Source organism: Salvelinus sp. IW2-2015, linkage group LG19 (assembly GCF_002910315.2).
Source record: "Salvelinus sp. IW2-2015 linkage group LG19, ASM291031v2, whole genome shotgun sequence".
Lineage (NCBI taxonomy): Eukaryota > Metazoa > Chordata > Actinopteri > Salmoniformes > Salmonidae > Salvelinus > Salvelinus sp. IW2-2015.
This window is the reverse complement of record NC_036859.1, coordinates 1,694,483-1,713,758: the sequence shown is the minus strand read 5'-3', so window position 1 is coordinate 1,713,758 and position 19,276 is coordinate 1,694,483. Positions and strand designations below refer to the sequence as shown.

The following is a 19,276-nucleotide window of genomic DNA, read 5'->3' as shown; positions in this document are numbered from 1 at the left end:
AAACAGATCTGGGATCAGGCTAGGCCACACAGGCTGCACTGCAGATCCTATGCTGGTTGGAGTGATTGCCACTTATATACCTGTTGGAAAGCTTAACATAGCTAGAACATCTTTGTAAATGAACTGCTGTGTCTGTCAAACAGAGAGGCTATGAAATGAACCAGATAGCATTGTCTGCTAATAAATACAAGAGAACAGCCAAGCTTTACAATCCACCCCAGCTGTGTGTCCAAAATGCCACCCTATTCTCTATACAGTATAGTCCCCTACTTTTGACCAGGGCTCATATAGGGTTCCGGTCAAAATGTGTGCATTACAGTATCTAGGGATTAGGACACCATTTGGAACACAACCTAGACAGGTTTCTACTGGCTTGGTGCAGGGCCTCAGTGGGCTGTGCTCGGTAGACCCACACTCACCTGTCCATACTCCTCAAAGTAAGGCTGGCCTGGCCATGGGCCCAGCACCTCTCACACTACAGCCCTGCCCTCAGCTGGCCAGTCATGCAGAGTATCTGGGCCAAACTCCGCTCCAAAAATATACCCCACTAGCCTAGCTAACACTTTCCTCCCTGATCCACCTCTACGCAGACGACACCATTCTGTATACGTCTGGCCCTTCCTTGGACACTGTGCTAATTAACCTCCAAACGAGCTTCAATGCCATACAACACTCCTTCCGTGGCCTCCGACTGCTCTTAAACGCCTGTAACTACCAAATGCATTCTTTTCAACCGTTCGCTGCCCGCACCCGCCCGCCCGACTAGCATCACCACCCTGGACGGTTCCGACCTAGAATATGTGGACAACTATAAATACCTAGGTGTCTGGCTAGATTGTAAACTCTCCTTCCAGACTCATATTAAACATCTCCAATCCAAAAATTAAATCTAGAATCGGCTTCCTATTTCGCAAACAAAGCCTCCTTCACTCACGCCGCCAAACTTACCCTAGTAAAACTGACTATCCTACCGATCCTCGACTTCGGCGATGTCATCTACAAAATAGCTTCCAACACTCTACTCAGCAAACTGGATGCAGTCTATCACAGTGCCATCCGTTTTGTTACCAAATCACCTTATACCACCCACCACTGTGACCTGTATACTCTAGTCGGCTGGCCCTCGCTACATACTCGTCGCCAGACCCACTGGCTCCAGGTCATCTATAAGTTTATGCTAGGTAAAGCTCTGCTTTATCTCAGTTCACTGGTCACGATAACAACACCCACCCGTAGCACACGTTCCAGCAGGTATACCGCCTTTCCTTCCAGCTCTCTGCTGCCAGTGACTGGAACGAATTGCAAAAATCGCTGAAGTTGGAGACTTTTATTTCCCTCACCAACTTTAAACATCAACTATCTGAGCAGCTAACCGATCGCTGTAGCTGTACATAGTCCATCTGTAAATAGCCCACCCAATCTACCTACCTCATCCCCATACTGTTTTTATTTTATTTACTTTTCTGCTCTTTTGCACACCAGTATCTCTACTTGCACATCATCATCTGCTCATTTATCACTCCAGTGTTAATCTGCTAAATTGTAATTATTCACTCCTATGGCCTATTTATTGCCTTACCTCCTCATGCCTTTTGTGCACACTGTATATAGACTTTCTTTTATTCTACTGTGTCATTGACTTGTTTAAGGTGTTATTGGCTTGTTTATCGTTTACTCCATGTGTAACACTGTGTTGTTGTCTGTGTCACACTGCTTTGCTTTATCTTGGCCAGGTCGCAGTTGCAAATGAGAACTTGTTCTCAACTAGCCTACCTGGTTAAATAAAGGTGAAATAAAATAAATAAATAACTAAACAAGGTCTTAATTTAAGACCGGCCAAGCCTACACAACACTCTAGTCCCTCTAGCGATATCCACTGTGTAGCCTACATGTCTCAAAAAGGCACTAATTGTAATCCTAAATAAAACATGATTTATCATAGAAAACGGGTTCGGGGAGAAATGCGCAATCTGATTAGCTGAAATGCCGTGAGCAGCAATTCACAATTCCCCAATACCCAGCTGACTCTTGTCAACATGAATTACAAGGGTTTGTTTTCAGGTTTACACAGTCACGTAATTTCACGGTAATTCTGACTGTGTCTCAGTGAGTGGGCGACATATATGAGTGTAGACATACTCACTCAGCTGGCATTTTCTGACTCAGTGGACATGGCCACAAAGGCTGAGTTAGACCGAGCATCTGACTAATGTTCACAGCCCAACACCTACAGTACTCAGTACTCACTCACATACAGCCCAACTCCCCTGCCTATCAAACTCAGGGCACACATAGTATATGTCCCAAAAAGCACCCTATTCCCAATATAGTGCATTACTTTTGACCAGAGCCCTTTGGTCCTGGTCAAAAGTAGTACACTRCATAGGGAATAGGGTGCCATTTCCGACACAGGTAGAATCTGCTTGAACTGTGTCACACTGTCATTATGAATTGAATATACAGTATGTACATAGATATATACATACAACATAGTACATACAGAGAATTCCCCTGAGGGTTCAGGGGAACAGAACCGAAAATGTAAGTATTTTGAGGGACATAACCCGAACCGAAAACAAAAGTCATCTATACTATTCCGGAACAGAACCGTTATTGTAAAAGCATGGGAACTGGTGAATAACGTTATTTTACATTCCAGGCATTTTTKGGGGGGGATGCTAAAAAAATCGCAACAAAGCATTTATGCAAAGCTCTCACTCTGTCGCTCAGAAACTTATTCCAGCATCTGCCTGCCAGCTGTAAATATTTGCCAGTGGGTGTGTGTGTGTGTGGGCTACAGAGTATGTGAGCGGAGCAGAGCTGGAGTGGAGCGAGGAGCAGAGCGTGCTCAATTTGACTGGCGCTTGGAGCAAGATTCCCAAAGGCTGGAGCGTTGGCCTTCTCGCCCACCCAATTTCGTTCCAGTAGTGCTGACTTCATGAGCTCAGGGCATGCCCGGCCCAGCATGCATTTGTAGTCCACTTGGGAGCTGCTATAGCCCCTTGCTTAAGCTACTGTCATGGAGTTCGCTAAATATTTTCATAAAGAATCTGATATAAAACACACAGGCGCTAAATCGAGGTGACTTACAAAGATGAGGACCAAGAGCAAGAGAGGGAGTGCTGTGATGTAATGTCCACAACTAAAGAATCATTGTGGAATCTAAAAAGACACTTATCCCGAAAGCATGATGGTGTAACCTACTTATTATGTGCACATGCAAAAAGAAAGCAACGAGGTGGGTGGCTAATTAAGTGTGTCATTGTAGCAAAGTATTTATAAACAAAAAAACTGATCTCTTAAACGTTTTATTCATTTTTGTTCTATAATCTTTATACAATAGGCCATAATTGACTTTGGCCCTATAGGTCTGGCATGTTCCCACGTTCAAGGAGCTTTCTGTTTTGATTGGGTTATTTTGCTTAAAAACCATTAGATCTACCTATAGAAAAATAAAAAAACAACTCTGCATCTCTGCCCAGCCTGGCAAGAGTGGCCAAAAGGATGTTTAGCATCCCAAATGGCTTTGCAAGTGTGGAGAGGATATTCTCTGCTGCTKGCCGGTGTTGTGCCGAAAAGCTCCTCCCTGCCAGAATCCCCCCCTCCTTAGCGTGAACGCGCACGCACTCAATTCTTCATTGCTGCGACTTGCTTGCTAGTTGAGATTTCTGATCACATTAGGCTGCGTTTCATTTGATTTTTTATGTTGTTTTGATAGTGGGGGAGGCACTAGTAATGTCTGCAGTTTTCGGTTTGGCTATTTGTTTCAAGTGTATTAGTCTATAAATACATCTCTTTGCCAAAATTCATCATCTCTCCCGTGTCTTATTCGACTAGTAGTTGTTCTGAAATGTTTATTGCTTGCCTACATTTTACTCCCTCCTCTATGTTTAATATAACACACATACATTCATTATTCATTTCGGTTGCCTAACCTGACGTGAAGTTTGTTCTCTAGAAAGTATTTGACTCTGATGTGTGCCACAGAAAGTATTTGATTCTAGCCACAAAATTAAGGAAATTAGAAGGTGGGGGGGGGGGGGATTGGCAAGGCTATTTTCTTAGAGTGGGGAGAGGTTTACTGATATGGATGTTGACTTGTTAAAATCCATCAATGAAAGGCTTGCCAAACTTGATATCTTGGATATATTACGAGAGGACATCAATGCATTATGTGCTAGTCTAGAATTYAGCCAACATCAGATKGATGATCTAAGGAAAGAGAACACGGTGCTGAAAGGTGCTGTAGACTCTATTCATAGCAAGGTGGAGGTGGTGCAAAGGGAGAACAAACAACTTAAAGAAACCTTGCTTGATGTACAGTGTCGATCAATACGGAACAATCTAATATTTTCAGGGATACCGGAGAATGACAACAGCAGAGGCTGTGAGGACATAGTCCGAGACTTTATGTCAACTCAACTAAAACTGCCCACTGATGTTGTGCATAATGCCACTTTCTCCAGAGTCCATAGAATAGGTAAGGCCTCTGGAAATAGGCCACGGGCTATTATTGCATGTTTTGACAAATTTAAGCAAAATGAAATGACGAAGAACATGGGCAGAGAACTCAGAAACACTGATTTTGGAATGAATGATCACTTCCCCACCGAGATCAATGAAAGGAGAAGAAAAAAACTATATCCCATCATGAGGCAAAAGCGTTATCTGAATCAACGAGTCTCCATGGTGATGGATAAACTTTATATCAACGGGCAATTGTATCCAGACTCTAGAGTAACTCCCTGGCTATTTTAATTGGATGTTCAAATTTGAGTTTGTGTGTTGTAGTGTGTTACGAGAATTATGTTCTCCATGTTCATAAACTGAACTTCAATTCAACTACTTGGTCTGTTACCAAGAATTTGTAAGGTTCTTGTTGAAATGAAACAGACAGAGGCCAGTCTACAATAGTCAGCAACGTTTAATTACGAGAGCTCTCCTTATCATTTCCTGTACATTGGTTTATACAGTATACCTCTCATTTCGTCATAAATGTCCCTCCTCCTCTCAGACAATATAGTTCACAAGTCTTCTCCTACTCATACATTGCCTGCCACCTGTTATACAATCTACTACAAGCCTAGGGTTTCTCCCCTCCCTGGGTGCGGAGACTTCCTTCCCTGTTATCAGTTTCACAGAGGTCACAAGTTGTCTGCCACTGTTCCTCTTCTCTTATGGACAAACATTCTCCATCATTATACAGAGACAGGGTAGAATTCTGTTAGTTATAGTTCTACGTTAAATGTATACATCATTTAGTCATTATTCATMAAATTCATAACAAGTGTATCATGACAACTTCAACTATAACGAATACATGTTTTATTGATCTCCACTTGATAAGGGCTGCATATAGCTCAGGTTAATGTATGTAGCCTTCCTAACAATATACATTAGGTTTTTAACTTGGTCAACATAAATAATATTCATATTTTGGCTTTGACCGAAATGCATTTAGATGCATCTGTAAATGATGGGCAAATTAACATTCAAGGATATAGTCTACTGAGAAGGGACAGGAATAGGAATGGTGGGGGTGTAGCACTGTATATTCAGAATCATATACCTTTTAAGAGGAGGGATGACCTCAATGTATGTCAAATAGAGGCACTATGGGCTCAAGTACATCTGCCTCACCAGGCACCCATATTGGTAGGATGTGTGTATAGACCTCCTAGCTCTAAGGTGTCCTATCTGGATGACTTATGTACTGGGTTTGACCAGGCCACAGATAGCAACAGAGATGTATTTATCTTGGGTGATTTTAATATAAATGGGAAGGATCACAATAATTCGAATAGAACAAAATTGATGAGATATGCCAAGAACTGTGGTTTGAAACCAATGGTTAATGATACTACTAGATCATCAATTAAGTTGGGTCATCGTTCAGACACATGCATTGATCTGATTTTCTGTAATATACCATTGCAATGCTTAAAAGCCAGATCAATGCCAGTGGGCTGGACAGACCATAATATTGTGACCATAACCATGAACACCAAGGTTCCAAAKAAACCCCCCTAGGATTGTGGTCAAAATAAATGTTAAAACATTTAATCATGAGCTATTTCTAAATGATTTGGCTGCTGTAACCTGAGAGCTGATTTATCTAGAGGATGATTTAAATCACGCTACAGAATGTTTTATTGATTTGCTCACTGAGGTAATGGACCATCATGCCCCAGTAAGAAAGAGTACAGTTGGTGCTCGTCCATCTCCATGGATTAATGATGAACTGGGTGAGGCTTTTTTCTAAAAGAAATAGAACATTACGTAATTATGCAGTTAAATTGAATCGAAATAAAAAAAAGTTATTTTACAACAATGATTTTATTGATTGTAAAAATTATTCTCAAAAGGTATGGAACACAGTTAAGGGCTTACTTGGTACATCTATCTCATCATGCCCATCTAGTGTGGAGGTTGACGGGAGAATAATAACAAAACCAGTTGATATTGCCAATCATTTTGCAGATTTTTTTTCAAAGAAAATTWAATTACTGAGCAACAATGTAAACATACATTCTTCCAAACAAGCTATTGTCCAATGGATTGATGATCATATTATGAGCAACAAGATCTGCTCTTTTAGTCTGCAAACGGTGTCAGTGGAGGAGGTGTTAAAGCTATTGAAGTCATTACCTGATGGTAAATCTACAGGTTGTGGTCTTATGGACAATTTYTTGCTTCGCTGTGCTTCTCCCCAGATTGCAGCTCCACTGAGATACATATTTAATTGGCCACTGGAAAAGGGGATGTTTCAAATGTATGGAAGCATGCAAAACTGTGTCCTATTCCGAAAGACTGCAAAGAACCCATTACTCCTGCCAATAGTCGACCAATTAGTCTACTCCCTACACTCAGTAAGATATTGGAGGGTATTGTGAGTAGACAAATATGGGAGTACATGGAAAAGAATGATCTGATTACAGCCAATCAGCATGCTTAATGCAAAAACAATTCCACTACCACTGCATTGGTTGACATGACTGACCAGTGGCTCAATGCTATGGATAATGGCAAGTTTGTGGGTGTACTATTTTTAGATTTCAGTGCAGAATTTGATTTAGTGGATCATGAAATAATTTTGACCAAATTAATGCATTATGGTTTTAAGGAGGTAGCATTGAATTGGGTACAGTCATATCTAACTGACAGGAAACAGTCCACCTATATCAAGGGTTCATTTTCTTCCCCTCGTGTTAAACTGTGGAATACCGCAGGGCAGCTGCCTTGGGCCACTTCTTTATTTAATACATACCAACGACCTTCCCTATGCCTTAGCTGAAACTCAAGCTACTATATTTGCAGATGATACTACAATTTATGCAGCAAGACAATCGGTTCAACAGGTACAGCAGGCTTTACAAGGACATTTGCAGAATATCAGGGAGTGTGTTTGCCAAAACCAACTTGTTTAAAACACCAAGAAAACCAAAGTTATGTTGGTCTGTTCCACTAGGAAAAGGCCAAAACAGCATGGGATACAATTAAGTATGGGAGAAGTACAAATTGAAGAAGTGGCAGAAACCAAACTATTGGGAGTGCAGCTAGACAACTGCTTATCATGGTCGTCTCAAATAACTAATCTATGTAAAACAAATATTAAAACAGCATGCATAATCAGAAGGATAGCTAAATATTTACCAGGAAAAAAAATTCAGCAAATAACATGTAACGGTCCTGACCTGTTTTATGTTGTTTTTGTATTGTTTTGGTCAGGGCATGTGTTTTGGGTGGGCAGTCTATGTTATCTGTTTCTATGTTGGTTTTGGTTGCCTGGTATGGCTCTTAATTAGAGGCAGGTGTTTTGTGTTCTCCTTAATTAAGAGTCATATTTAGGTAGGGTGTTCTCACTGTTTGTTTGTGGGTGATTGTCTCCTGTGTCGTTGAATGTTGTACCATACGGGACTGTTTGGCTGTTTGTTTATTTTGATGTCGTCTGTTTCCTGTCCGTGAGTTTACGTTTAGTTATGTAAATTTATGTTCAGGTTTCGTTCAACGTCGTTTTCTTGTTTTGTATTTTTGAAGTGTTTTGTTTTTCGTGTTGCCATCATAGTTTTTTTCAAATAAAGAGATGGCCTATTTCCCTACTGCTGATTTTGGTCTGATGATCCTCTCCCTCTCCTCGTCCGAGGATGAGGAGAGGACAGGCTAAATAAACAAGCATTAATTGAGAGTCAGGTGAACTACTGTTCTGTGGTCTGGGGAAATGCATCATCAAGTGAAGTTAGGAGGCTGCAGAATGCACAGAACAAAGCAGCAAGGATTGTTTTAAGGTGGAGGTATGGTTCTTCTGTTGCAGTCATGCGCAGTGTTCTTGGTTGGTCATCAATCGACAAGATAATTGAAAAAAATATGCTTATTTTATTTCATAATATACATCATTTAAAACGGCCAAGTTCTATTCACAAYGGTTTTCAGTTTGTAAGAGACAGACATTCAGTAAATACTAGGAATAGATTGTCCACCATCTATGTGTTATCCAGACAGAAAAGAGAAATAGGCAAAATAACATTTTGATTTAGAGCAATAAAGAAATGGAATAAATTAACTGAGCAAACCAGAAACCTTTCAATATATACATTTAAACATTTTAAAACGATTTAAATATAATACATAGAAATGTTGTGGGACTATAGTAGATGAAGAATTAATATTTTTTAGATTGAGTATTTATTGGGTCATTATGTTAGTATATTATGTATGTTTGTAATAGTGTGTTATATGTGAAAATGTGTTTGTATTATAAATTGTATTTTAATGTTTAAGGACTCTTGGAAGATTAGTCCAAATGGGGACTAAAAGAGATCCAAATAAAATAAAATAAAATCCTTTTGTGACAAGAGTCTAATACTTCCTGTGGCACACATCAGAGGACATGATAGGTCACCAAAAATTATTCAGAAGTGTGCCAGGCCTTGCAGTCCCAAGATAGAAGGGAGGGAAGCAAGAAAATAGCCTTGCTCCCCACCTTCTAATTTCCTTAATTTTGTGGCTAGAATCAAATACTTTCTGTGGCACACATCAGAGTCAAATACTTTCTAGAGAACAAACTTCACGTCAGGATAGGCAACCGAAATTAATAATGAATGTATGTGTGTTATATTAAACATAGAGGAGGGAGTAAAATGTAGGCAAGCAATAAACATTTCAGAACAACTACTAGTCGAATAAGACACGGGAGAGATGATGAATTTTGGCAAAGAGATGTATTTATAGACTAATACAAATAGCCAAACTGAAAACTGCAGACATTGCCAGTGCCTCCCCCGTGATCAAAACGACATAAAAAATCAAATGAAATGCAGCCTAATGTGATCAGAAATCTCAACTAGCAAGCAAGTCGCAGCAATGAAGAATTGAGTGCGTGCGCGTTCACGCGAGGGGGGGGGGGGGGCACAAACAACACCTGGGGTTTCGGCACAACACCTGCTCTCCAGGCACCATCGCATGAGCCTGAAGCAAAAGACTGGCAAAACTTGTGTTTCTAAAAATAAATTCAAAGGCACTAATAAGTCCTTTTTCATTGAATTTGTATTGAATTCTAAGTAAGTCACAGCCTATATGCGCAATGTATAGACTCTGTCTCTTATACACATCTAGATGTGTATAAGAGACAGCTCTAATGATTTAATACAACAAAATGTGGTTTAAATGCTGAGTGCTTTTTTTTGTTGTTGATTTATTTCACCTTTATTTAACCAGGTAAGCTAGTTGAGAACACGTTCTCATTTACAACTGCGACCTGGCCAAGATAAAGCAAAGCAGTGCGACAAAAAAACAACAACACAGAGTTACACATGGAATAAACAAACGTACAGTCAATAACACAATAGAAAATCTGTATACAGTGTGTGCAAACGAAGTAAGGCAATTTTATTTATTTTACTAGGCAAGTCAGTTAAGAACAAATTCAAATTCTTATTTTCATTGATGGCCTAATGACAGATTTGTACCTTGTCAGCTCAGGGATTTGATCAAGCAACCTTTCGGTTACTAGTCCAACGCTCTAACCACTAGGCTACGCTGCCGCCCCCAATAAATTGGCCATAGTGGCGAAGTAATTACAATTTAGAAATTAACACTGGAGTGATAGATGTGCAGATGAGGATGTGCAAGTAGAAATACTGGTGTGCAAAAGAGCAGAATAATWATTTTTTCAAATATGGGGATGAGGTAGGTAGTTGGTTGGATGGGCTATTTACAGATGGGCAGTGTACAGCTGCAGCGATCAGTAAGCTGCTCTGACAACTGATGCTTGAAGTTAGTGAGGGAGATATAAGTCTCCAACTAATACGTCTCCAACTTCAGTGATTTTTTGCAATTCGTTCCAGTCATTGGCAGCAGAGAACTGGAAGGAAAGGCGGCCAAAGTAAGTGTTGGCTTTGGGGATGACCAGTGAAATATACCTGCTGGAGCGTGTGCTACAGGTGGGTGCTGCTATGGTGACCAGTGAGCTGAGATAAGGCAGGGCTTTACCTAGCAAAGACTTATAGATGACCAGGAGCCAGTGGGTTTGCCGACGAATAGGTAGCGAGGACCAGCCAACGAGAGCATACAGGTCGCAGTGGTGGGTAGTATATGGGGCTTTGGTGACAAAACGGATGGCACTGTGATAGACTGCATCCAATTTGCTGAGTAGAGTGTTGGAGGCTATTTTGTAAATGACATCGCCGAAGTCAAGGATCGGCAGGATAGTCAGTTTTACGAGGGTATGTTTGGCAGCATGCGTGAAGGAGGCTTTGTTGCGAAATAGGAAGCCGATTCTAGATTTAATTTTGGATTGGAGATGCTTAGTATGATGCTTTATGTCCCTACCAGCCTATTGTCTGTACTTATAAATGCTTCGCAATGTATTTCTTTGTAGGCTATAGCCTTGAAATAATATAAATAACATAGCCAAAATAATTCCCTTCTTAAGCTCCCTGTCTGGCTCCTGACCTTTTTAGAGTGTGTATATGCTGTGTAATATGACATGTAGCCTATTTGAAATTATGTTCGCTTCTTACATTCACCTTTTCATGTTTATTCAAATACTTTTAAGTCAAATCCTTACGTGTCGGTTTCAATACTTAAAAACCCAATTGGTAGGTCCAGGTAGTCACAAAAATAGATGGGTGTTGGTTAAATTGTGATTTTAATGAATGGAGCGAATTTGGACCAGCAGTTTTTTTTATTGTGAGCTCAGCAGTTTTTTTTTTGCAAAGCTGTAGGAAAGGACATGGCCACAGCAGCAGTGCGTAACTGCTCCATGAGCGATTGGCAGGTCTCCACTCACATGGGCTACCTGCCCCTCCCCTTTGAAGCATAGGTTACTGTAGCCTACTGACCACGTTACAAGTGTAATTCAGGAATTAGGGAGAGATATCCTGTGGGGCCTAATTCAGATAATGCATGTCATAGCAAGATGCCTAGCGCTTTAAGGCAAGCGTCCTCCATCCTTTCTCGCTCTCTCACCCTCACAATGTCAGTTGCATCTAGCACCCTACACCGTGACTGGAAGCACAGGGTGTGCTTGTCCTACTACTGTATACTACATTTCTGACCAATAACTAACGTGTGACCAAAGCATTCACTTCTATTACTTGTGTGCATCCGGGTTTCCATCTGATTCCCTGGTGAGGAGGCTTGGTGACATTTGAGAGACAACATCCTTAGAAGTTTTTAGGATAATTCAAATGGATGAGAAGACCAAACGTTAATTTGAAAAATGAGGGGGTTGGGAAGGAGAGTTAAAGAACTGCAATCCAAACCTCACACTGAGAACTAGAAAACACCAGTTAACTTGGAGATGACAAAAGGGGAATGATTACTATGATTATATAGTAATATATAATACAGGATATATTATCATATAAATTATATAGGTTGTCTATCTGTTGGGAGGATGTGTTAGGTAGATGTTTTGGGGTCTACACACACACATCCATACGGTACACAGACCTGGGTTCAAATACTATTAGACATAATTTCAAATATGTGCTTGAGTGAACTTGCCTGTTGCAATAGAACCAATAATAAAGTCTCTAAATGACAAACCCCAACGACCTGCAGGTTAAAGCAAATGCGGAAAGTATTTGAAAGATTTACAAAAAGTATTTGAACCCAGGTCTGCCCCTACAGTATGTTCCTACCACAGTACCTGGAGGGCCAACTGATGGCAGACTGAGTGCCAGCAGCATCATCTTCTGAGTCTGTCTGGAGAGACCAGTCACTCTGAGACAACACTGCCAGGCTACAGGACCAATATGGTGAAGATGACGACATAACTTAGAATGGTGCTGGGTCATTAGGACTACTATAATACTGTGGTTATGTCCCATTTTTCAAGGTTTTTTTCAAGGTTCCTGTCTTTGTAAGTGGGCGTTCCCTCTCTCGCGTGAGCATGCTTTCCTGCGGGAGCTCACGGTTCCTCCATAATCTCTGGCATGTTCATGCGAGAGAGTTAAGCCCCACTTACACAGAAAGGATTTATTTTCAATGGGAAACTGCCCAATAACAGCTGGCACTGGTATAATTATTGTCACCTCCCTGCTCGCCTCACCTGACCTGCCAAGAAAAGATTATTTCTCTACCATTTCTGCTCTGGCCATGGAGTTGGATAGAGGGCACACTTGGCACAAAGCCTGTTTTCAGAGGCAACGATGAGCACTCTATCTAACTCTATGGGTCTGCCCTTTACAGGGCAAGCTATGAAACCCAACCAACTTAACAAATCCCCCATCATAGATGGCCCCCTTGCCCCCACAAAAACACACCCTGTAGCCCCTCTGCGGCTCCTGATGAGATACCCAGGCAGGCAGAGTACCTCCTCTATGAAACCAGAACAGTCCACAGTCCGGATGCAACCCCCACTGGCACCACAAAAACACCGTTACCAACAACAGCACAAGGGCAACAAAATACTGCAACTACTCCTTAAAGTGGTCAGTCAATGGTGAAAGCAACCTGTTTTTTACCCAAGCCATTGCTCCCACCCCGGAGACAGTGGGACCATTCATCACTGTGCCAATATCTTTACATTCGTTGTTTTTGTACTCAGCACCTGCACCTATTTCATATTGAAAGCAACCTGAGCACAGAGATCAAACTCATTGGAGACAGAGTGCAGTATGACATCAAAGCCGATCTGAACTCACCCCTGTCTGCTGAGGATGGCCTGAGCCTGCTGCTCGATGAACAGGTCCCCGGGGGAGATGCCGTAGCGTGTGGAGGGCAGGGAGGCCCGGCGGGCCGTACGAGGGGAGCTGGGGATGGCCGCCACGCTGCAGGATTCTCTGGAGGAGGCCCTGGATAGAGGAGGGCTGAGCTGCTGGATGGAGGGGGCCTGGGCATGATCATGGGGCCTGTTACTGGCTCCTCTGAGGCCACCTGGCATCGTCCTCTCCTGTGCCCGCCGGTAGTTCTCCAGGTTCATCATCCTCTCCCGCTCTGAGAAGGTGCTGGCCCTCTCCCGGGTGGGCAGAGGGGCTTGAATATGGGTCGAGCCTGCAGGGGCTGGACCGTGACCTGGGGCAGGAGCGTGGCCAGGAGTAGGCTCAGCAGGGTGAGCCTGCATRTAGATCCTGCCCACTCCAGAGCTGTAGGGAGTTCTGCGGGAAGTCTCCCGCCCTCCTCCTCCTCCTTCCTCCACCTCCTGTCTTTCTCTATCTCTGTCTCTCCTACGCTCTGTGACCGCTGGGGCCCCTCTATCCGAGGCGTCAGACTCTCTACGTGAGCACGAGTAGCGAGGACTGTAGTCCATGTCTATCTCCTGATCCAAGAGGATGCCGTAGCGCTCGGAGAGCTGGCGCCGGCGCTCTGCTTTGTAGCGGGCGATCCGCTCGGCCTTGGAACTGAGGCTGGCTGGGTCCACTGGGCCACCGGAAGGGGATAGGACAGGCTCTGCATGGGGGTGGGCGGCCGGTCCAGGATGGTCCCCCGGTCTGCCCCGGGTCCTAGACTGTCTGTCTGGGGAGGACACCGGCATCTGTGGGACCTCCACCTGCTCTCTGCTGTAACGTTTCACTGTGGAACGAGGAGGGAGACAAGCACACAGTAAGGATGTGTCGAAAATGGCACTCTGTTCCCTTTATAGTTCACCACTTTTGACCAGAGCCGCATGGGCACTACTATATAGGGAACAGGGTGCCATTTGGGACGTACCCTAAATCATATGAACACAACAATGTCTCAAACATGGCATGGTCTCACTGTGGATTCAGGAGAAATCCAGACACACAGTTAAATATACAGGCAGACCTACCATGCCTCTCTCCCAAATATAATCTTTCTCCATCCCAAAATAATCCAAACCTAACAACCCATGCTCTGAATAAGGGTCTAGGTGTCGTATGCATTCCCCCTCACTAGCATACATTATGAGGCTTCAACTTTTCTTTACGAGGAGCTTTAAAATCTAAGTACAGTAGGCCAAGTCTACAGTATATGTTTCATACAGGGCTTGCATTGCCTTGTGTGGTCAGTATACGTACCCATGATTGGCTCACAGGGGTCTGATGCCCGGGTGTATCGTGGCGGGTCCTCCTCCAGCATGCGGTTGGCCACCAAGCCGGTACAGCTAGGTATCAGGGCAAGAGGAGCCTCACTCTCGATACCCTCCAGGCGCCTGGCTATCCTTTCCTTCCTGCTTCATACCAGGCAGAGACAGATATAGATATATTATAATATAATATATTGCAATTAAAAAATAAATAATTTCAAGTCTCTTTTGCAAGGGCGCCCTGCATCTCAAMAAATACACAACAATTACACAATCAAGGCAGCATAGGAGCATAGGAAATACACCAACAAAATATAACATAATCATGAAAAACAACCACAATTCCTCAGTAAAGAGGTCCTCAACAGTGACTCCTGTTTATACAGGAGAGGTTTGCACAATTCCAGGTTTTCCAAAAATCTCAGTTGGAACATTCCCAGAATTAGAATGGAGTAAGCAAGACATAAGGAAAACCTGGGAATGTTGGCGGAAATTTCCAGAATTTTGCAGCCCTACACAGTAACAACATGAAACGGTCTGAGGTAGCTATGAGAGTTGATGAGAACTGAAGGATGTATGAAAAGGAGGGACAGATGGAGGGTTGTCAAGGATTACGATTTTGACATGTGCAAACATACCTGTTCATTTGTAAATCGCTGGAGACAGCGCTTTCAAAATGTTTCTTTAATTCTGAAACTGGGAAAAAATACATATAAAATATTACAAAACATGGCACGACAGTAATCTGTTAGTTAGTTCATTATTCCTATCGCAATTACTATGTGTGCGTCCCAAAATCCCCTACACATAGGTTACTACATGTGAAAAGTAGTGCACTGTATATAGAATAGGGTGCCATTTGGGATGCTGTCTGTGTTTGGGAAGAAGCTCACCCTTGGGTAGGACTGGCAGAAGATTGGCATCGATATCAGTGGCACTCTTGACCAGCTCGGTCTTGTCCCTGAAGGAAAAGCCCTTCTGAAAGCTGAAAGTAAAAGAKTTCCAAAGAATCTAACATCTTATCATGAGACTATTGCTATTGAAGATGTACTGTATATACGTTGTATACCAGTCTTCAGTGAGGTGCCCGCACAAATTCGTACTGGATATATCATCTCACATATTGGACATATTGGTCAAATGACAAAAAAAAATGATACTACCTCATGTTTCTGTAGCGTGAGGCAGCTTGGTGTACAAGTACACCCCCTGGACAGCACACTAGGCTCTATCCCCTAATCCAACTCCTTAACGCTGAGTGCCAAGCATAGATTACCATTTTTAGTCTTCGAGTACGACCCGAGCTGGGATCGAACCTCCAATCTTCCGATCTCAAAGCTGACACTCTAACACACAAGGCCACTAAGTTGCTGACGTTGAGAAACCATTTTAAGATTGYGAAGACACCGTCATGTCTACTACTATTACTGCATTCACTGCCTTTAAGTGGATAAACATACCGTCAGTCCCAAGGGTCAGTTCGGGTAATTTTGTACTGTGCTTCTGTAACAGTTTTAACTTTAGTCCGTCCCCTCGCCCCAGGCGCCAACCAGGGACCCTCTGCACACATCAACAACAGTCACCCACAAAGCATCGTTACCCATCGCTCCACAAAGGCCGCGGCTTTTGCAGAGCAAGGGGAACCACTACTTCAAGGTCTCAAAGCGAGTGACGTCACCGTTTGAAMGGCTAKTAGCGCGCACCACCGCTAACTAGCTAGCCATTTCACATCGGTTACACTTCGACTTCCGTGAGGGAAGAGGGATCTAGCTAAGAACTAGGTTAAACCCCTAACCCTAACATGGCACACCTCCAGGAAACGATCAGGATCATGCCCTAGTGGTTTCATCCAGCGCAATCAAAAGGACACACAGCCAGGCAAGTATCTTCTAAACATCTCCGCCGTCACAATGAAACATTCTGACCCACTTACTTGTCAATCAAAAGATCTCAAAATGGTCCGATGTGAAACAGTGCAACTCTATGAAACATGAATGAATGACCACATGACCATAGAAATCCTATCATTCACAAATGAAACGAATTGTAGCAGCTCTACTTAATGCATCTCTGATTCTCCACCCCAAACTGGCCTCAGAGCAAAACGTATTATATTTGACTAAAATCCGTGCCACTCCATTTATTGTGTTTATGTTACTTTACGTTAGGTGACATTACATTTGCCTACCAATGTAATAGCGGTCATACAATATAATAGGATTTGTAAGGCGTATAGTATCCTACGTCTTGATCGCAACAGTTTGCTCTGACCCGTTTAGTATGATATATTCTGTTCGACTGCTTTAGTATGAAATGCCACGTTCAACTGCTTTAGTATGATATATGGAATAACATTAGATTGGTTTGAGCATTGGTAGGAAGGAATGTTTAACATTGTTAAATCCATTTCAGGAAGTGTGCAAGTGCACAATTTTGGAAAAGAGTGGAGAATATTGACATAGACTAGCTTTGAATGGGTACAGAAAATGAGCTGTCAGTTGCAGAAGTACACTAATTCCATCAGGATAGGAGGGAGGGACTACTGAATGGAGGTGTTACAGTTCTTCTGTTCTGCCATTTTAACAAAGTATCTTAGGATAAGCTGCTCCAAGCATGTCCAGCTTTTAATGCTTACTGGGCTAATTTTGCCCAGTAAGCATTAAAAGCTGGAGTATTTTGTTKCCCTTGTGCTGTTGTTGGTAACRGTGTTTTTGTGGTGCCAGTGGGGGTTGYATCCGGACTGTGGACTGTTCTGGTTTCATAGAGGAGGTACTCTGCCTGCCTGGGTATCTCATCAGGAGCCYAGTCTTAAACCAGTCTGAATTAGTCTTTAAACCAGTCGGAAGAACCTACCCTTATCCTTGTCTATCCCTATCTTGATGATGTAGCAGATATAACAACATGAGGCCGACAAGCACGTTCTTCAGGATTACAATGTGTAAWGTTTGCAATAACAACCTGATCAAATGACCTTACGTTTGTTCACTTTCATCTGAAGTTTAATGTTGGCTCAATCACTTTCTTTGATAAAAAAAAACACTCTCTTTCTGACGCATAATTGTGCGTGCCACAACGCGACTGTGAAATGGGTCTACTTGTATATGTTAGAATATGACAAGTGAAAAGTGCATACAAAATGGTTTCCTTCACCTTAGAGTTTCTGTTGGCAATGGGGTTGACGTGCAGAATTTGACTGGAGCCTCAGTTCCAAAGCCTGGAGAAACAGACAGACAAGATATGTTAGAAAAACATGTCCTACTTCTGTGTATAATAATTGGTTAGATTCTTCCTGTCACACAGTGTGGTGAAACAGTGTGGTGAAACTCGCCAAATGACTTAACTTGATAAAAAAGGACTGATTACATAAATATTACAAAGACATATCAAGAATGTGTCAGAGTGGACCAAAAACAGGAATCCACCGCATTTTACAATGACTCAATCTTCCATTGCAATCTGACGAAAAAGCATATTACGTTGTCATCATCACCTAAATGGAAACATGATGGAATTACACACTGTAGATAACCAGCACCAGCTACAGATACTAACTCTAGACTCCAGCCTAAATAAGGTATTCACTTCTTCAATATCAATCAATAACCATTGGAAAACGAGAGCGAAACAACAGCTTTTTCAAAAAAAAATATCTAATAACACTGCCGCTACCTTGCTCTCCAACCAAGGTCCACGAATTGAAGAATATTTTTTTTTTTATCAAACTCAAACGTTTGAAGTCATGTTTTCATCTAATTAGCTAAACAAAACTGGTTTAAACAATGAAATTGTCGTGGAAAATCGGCTTTGTTTACATAGTGGGGGATGAAAATAACGTCATTTAGACTGTAATGAACTCAAACAATCGACGCATTCGGCCGTCACACCATTGACATAGCAACGGACGCTAATAGCTTATCGAATCCCATTGTGACGCGGGGGGGGGGGGACTTTTTGGCAGGGGGATACTATTTTGCGTGACAGGCCTCCAAAAGGCTAGAGCCGGCCCCGAGTATGTATGGGTGGGTGCAGGTGTTGTCACGGGTGGTGGCCTGAGAGCGAATGTGTCAATCAGGTCATCGAAATCAGAGACAGGGTCAGTCGTCCACCCATGACAATGTCCAGTTGGTTCGCGGGCAGCCGTGCGAAAAGGACATGCCAAAGACGAGCTTAGGAGACTGTCTGTCAAAAGTGAGCTCAGTGAAGAAGGGGATTTTCTATAAATACACAGAGGGAGGCACAAGGTGAAAAATAGACCCTGTTAAACAAACTGCACCTCGTCTCAAGGCAGGCAGGAATCACGAGAGCGAATAGACTTACCATGTGTCCATCCTCAGTTAAAGTCATGGAAACCACCCTCTCTATCAGCCTTCATAGTCTGATAGGACTATGAGAGAGTAGGAGGGTTGATCTACGATCAGTTCCCCCCCTCTCCATTCACTATAAGATAAAAGACCTAACAGATCCTAGCGGAAATCTCAATGGATCAGCACTCCTGAGACGCTTGATACATACAAGCCCTGAAGTGCATGGATGAGAGGGGTATAATGATCTGCAGCATACAGTAATAAAGTACCACGGATAAAGCACCTGTTGACTACTAGGGACGTTTGTATCAGATGAGGAGAAGGTAATAAAGAGACAACATCAGGTACACTTCCTCAGTCCACATGGACAAATAGATACTTGATTCATTATTCAATGGTGCTACTGCAGCTGTAGCAGCCCTTGCACACACCCACACACACACACACACACACACACACACACACACACACACACACACAC

The 19,276-nt window shown here is 42.6% G+C and overlaps 1 protein-coding gene across 1 annotated transcript in view; it reads right to left on the bottom strand.

Moving 5' to 3' along the window:
- LOC111979532 (supervillin-like) overlaps positions 1 to 19,276 on the bottom strand; it is a 63,746-nt gene that overhangs the window by 36,046 nt on the left and 8,424 nt on the right. Inside the window, 5 exon segments of the mRNA XM_070449108.1 lie at positions 13,149 to 14,016; positions 14,484 to 14,635; positions 15,130 to 15,187; positions 15,385 to 15,476; positions 17,642 to 17,705. Of these exon segments, the coding sequence (XP_070305209.1) occupies positions 13,149 to 14,016; positions 14,484 to 14,635; positions 15,130 to 15,187; positions 15,385 to 15,476; positions 17,642 to 17,705 (1,234 nt within the window).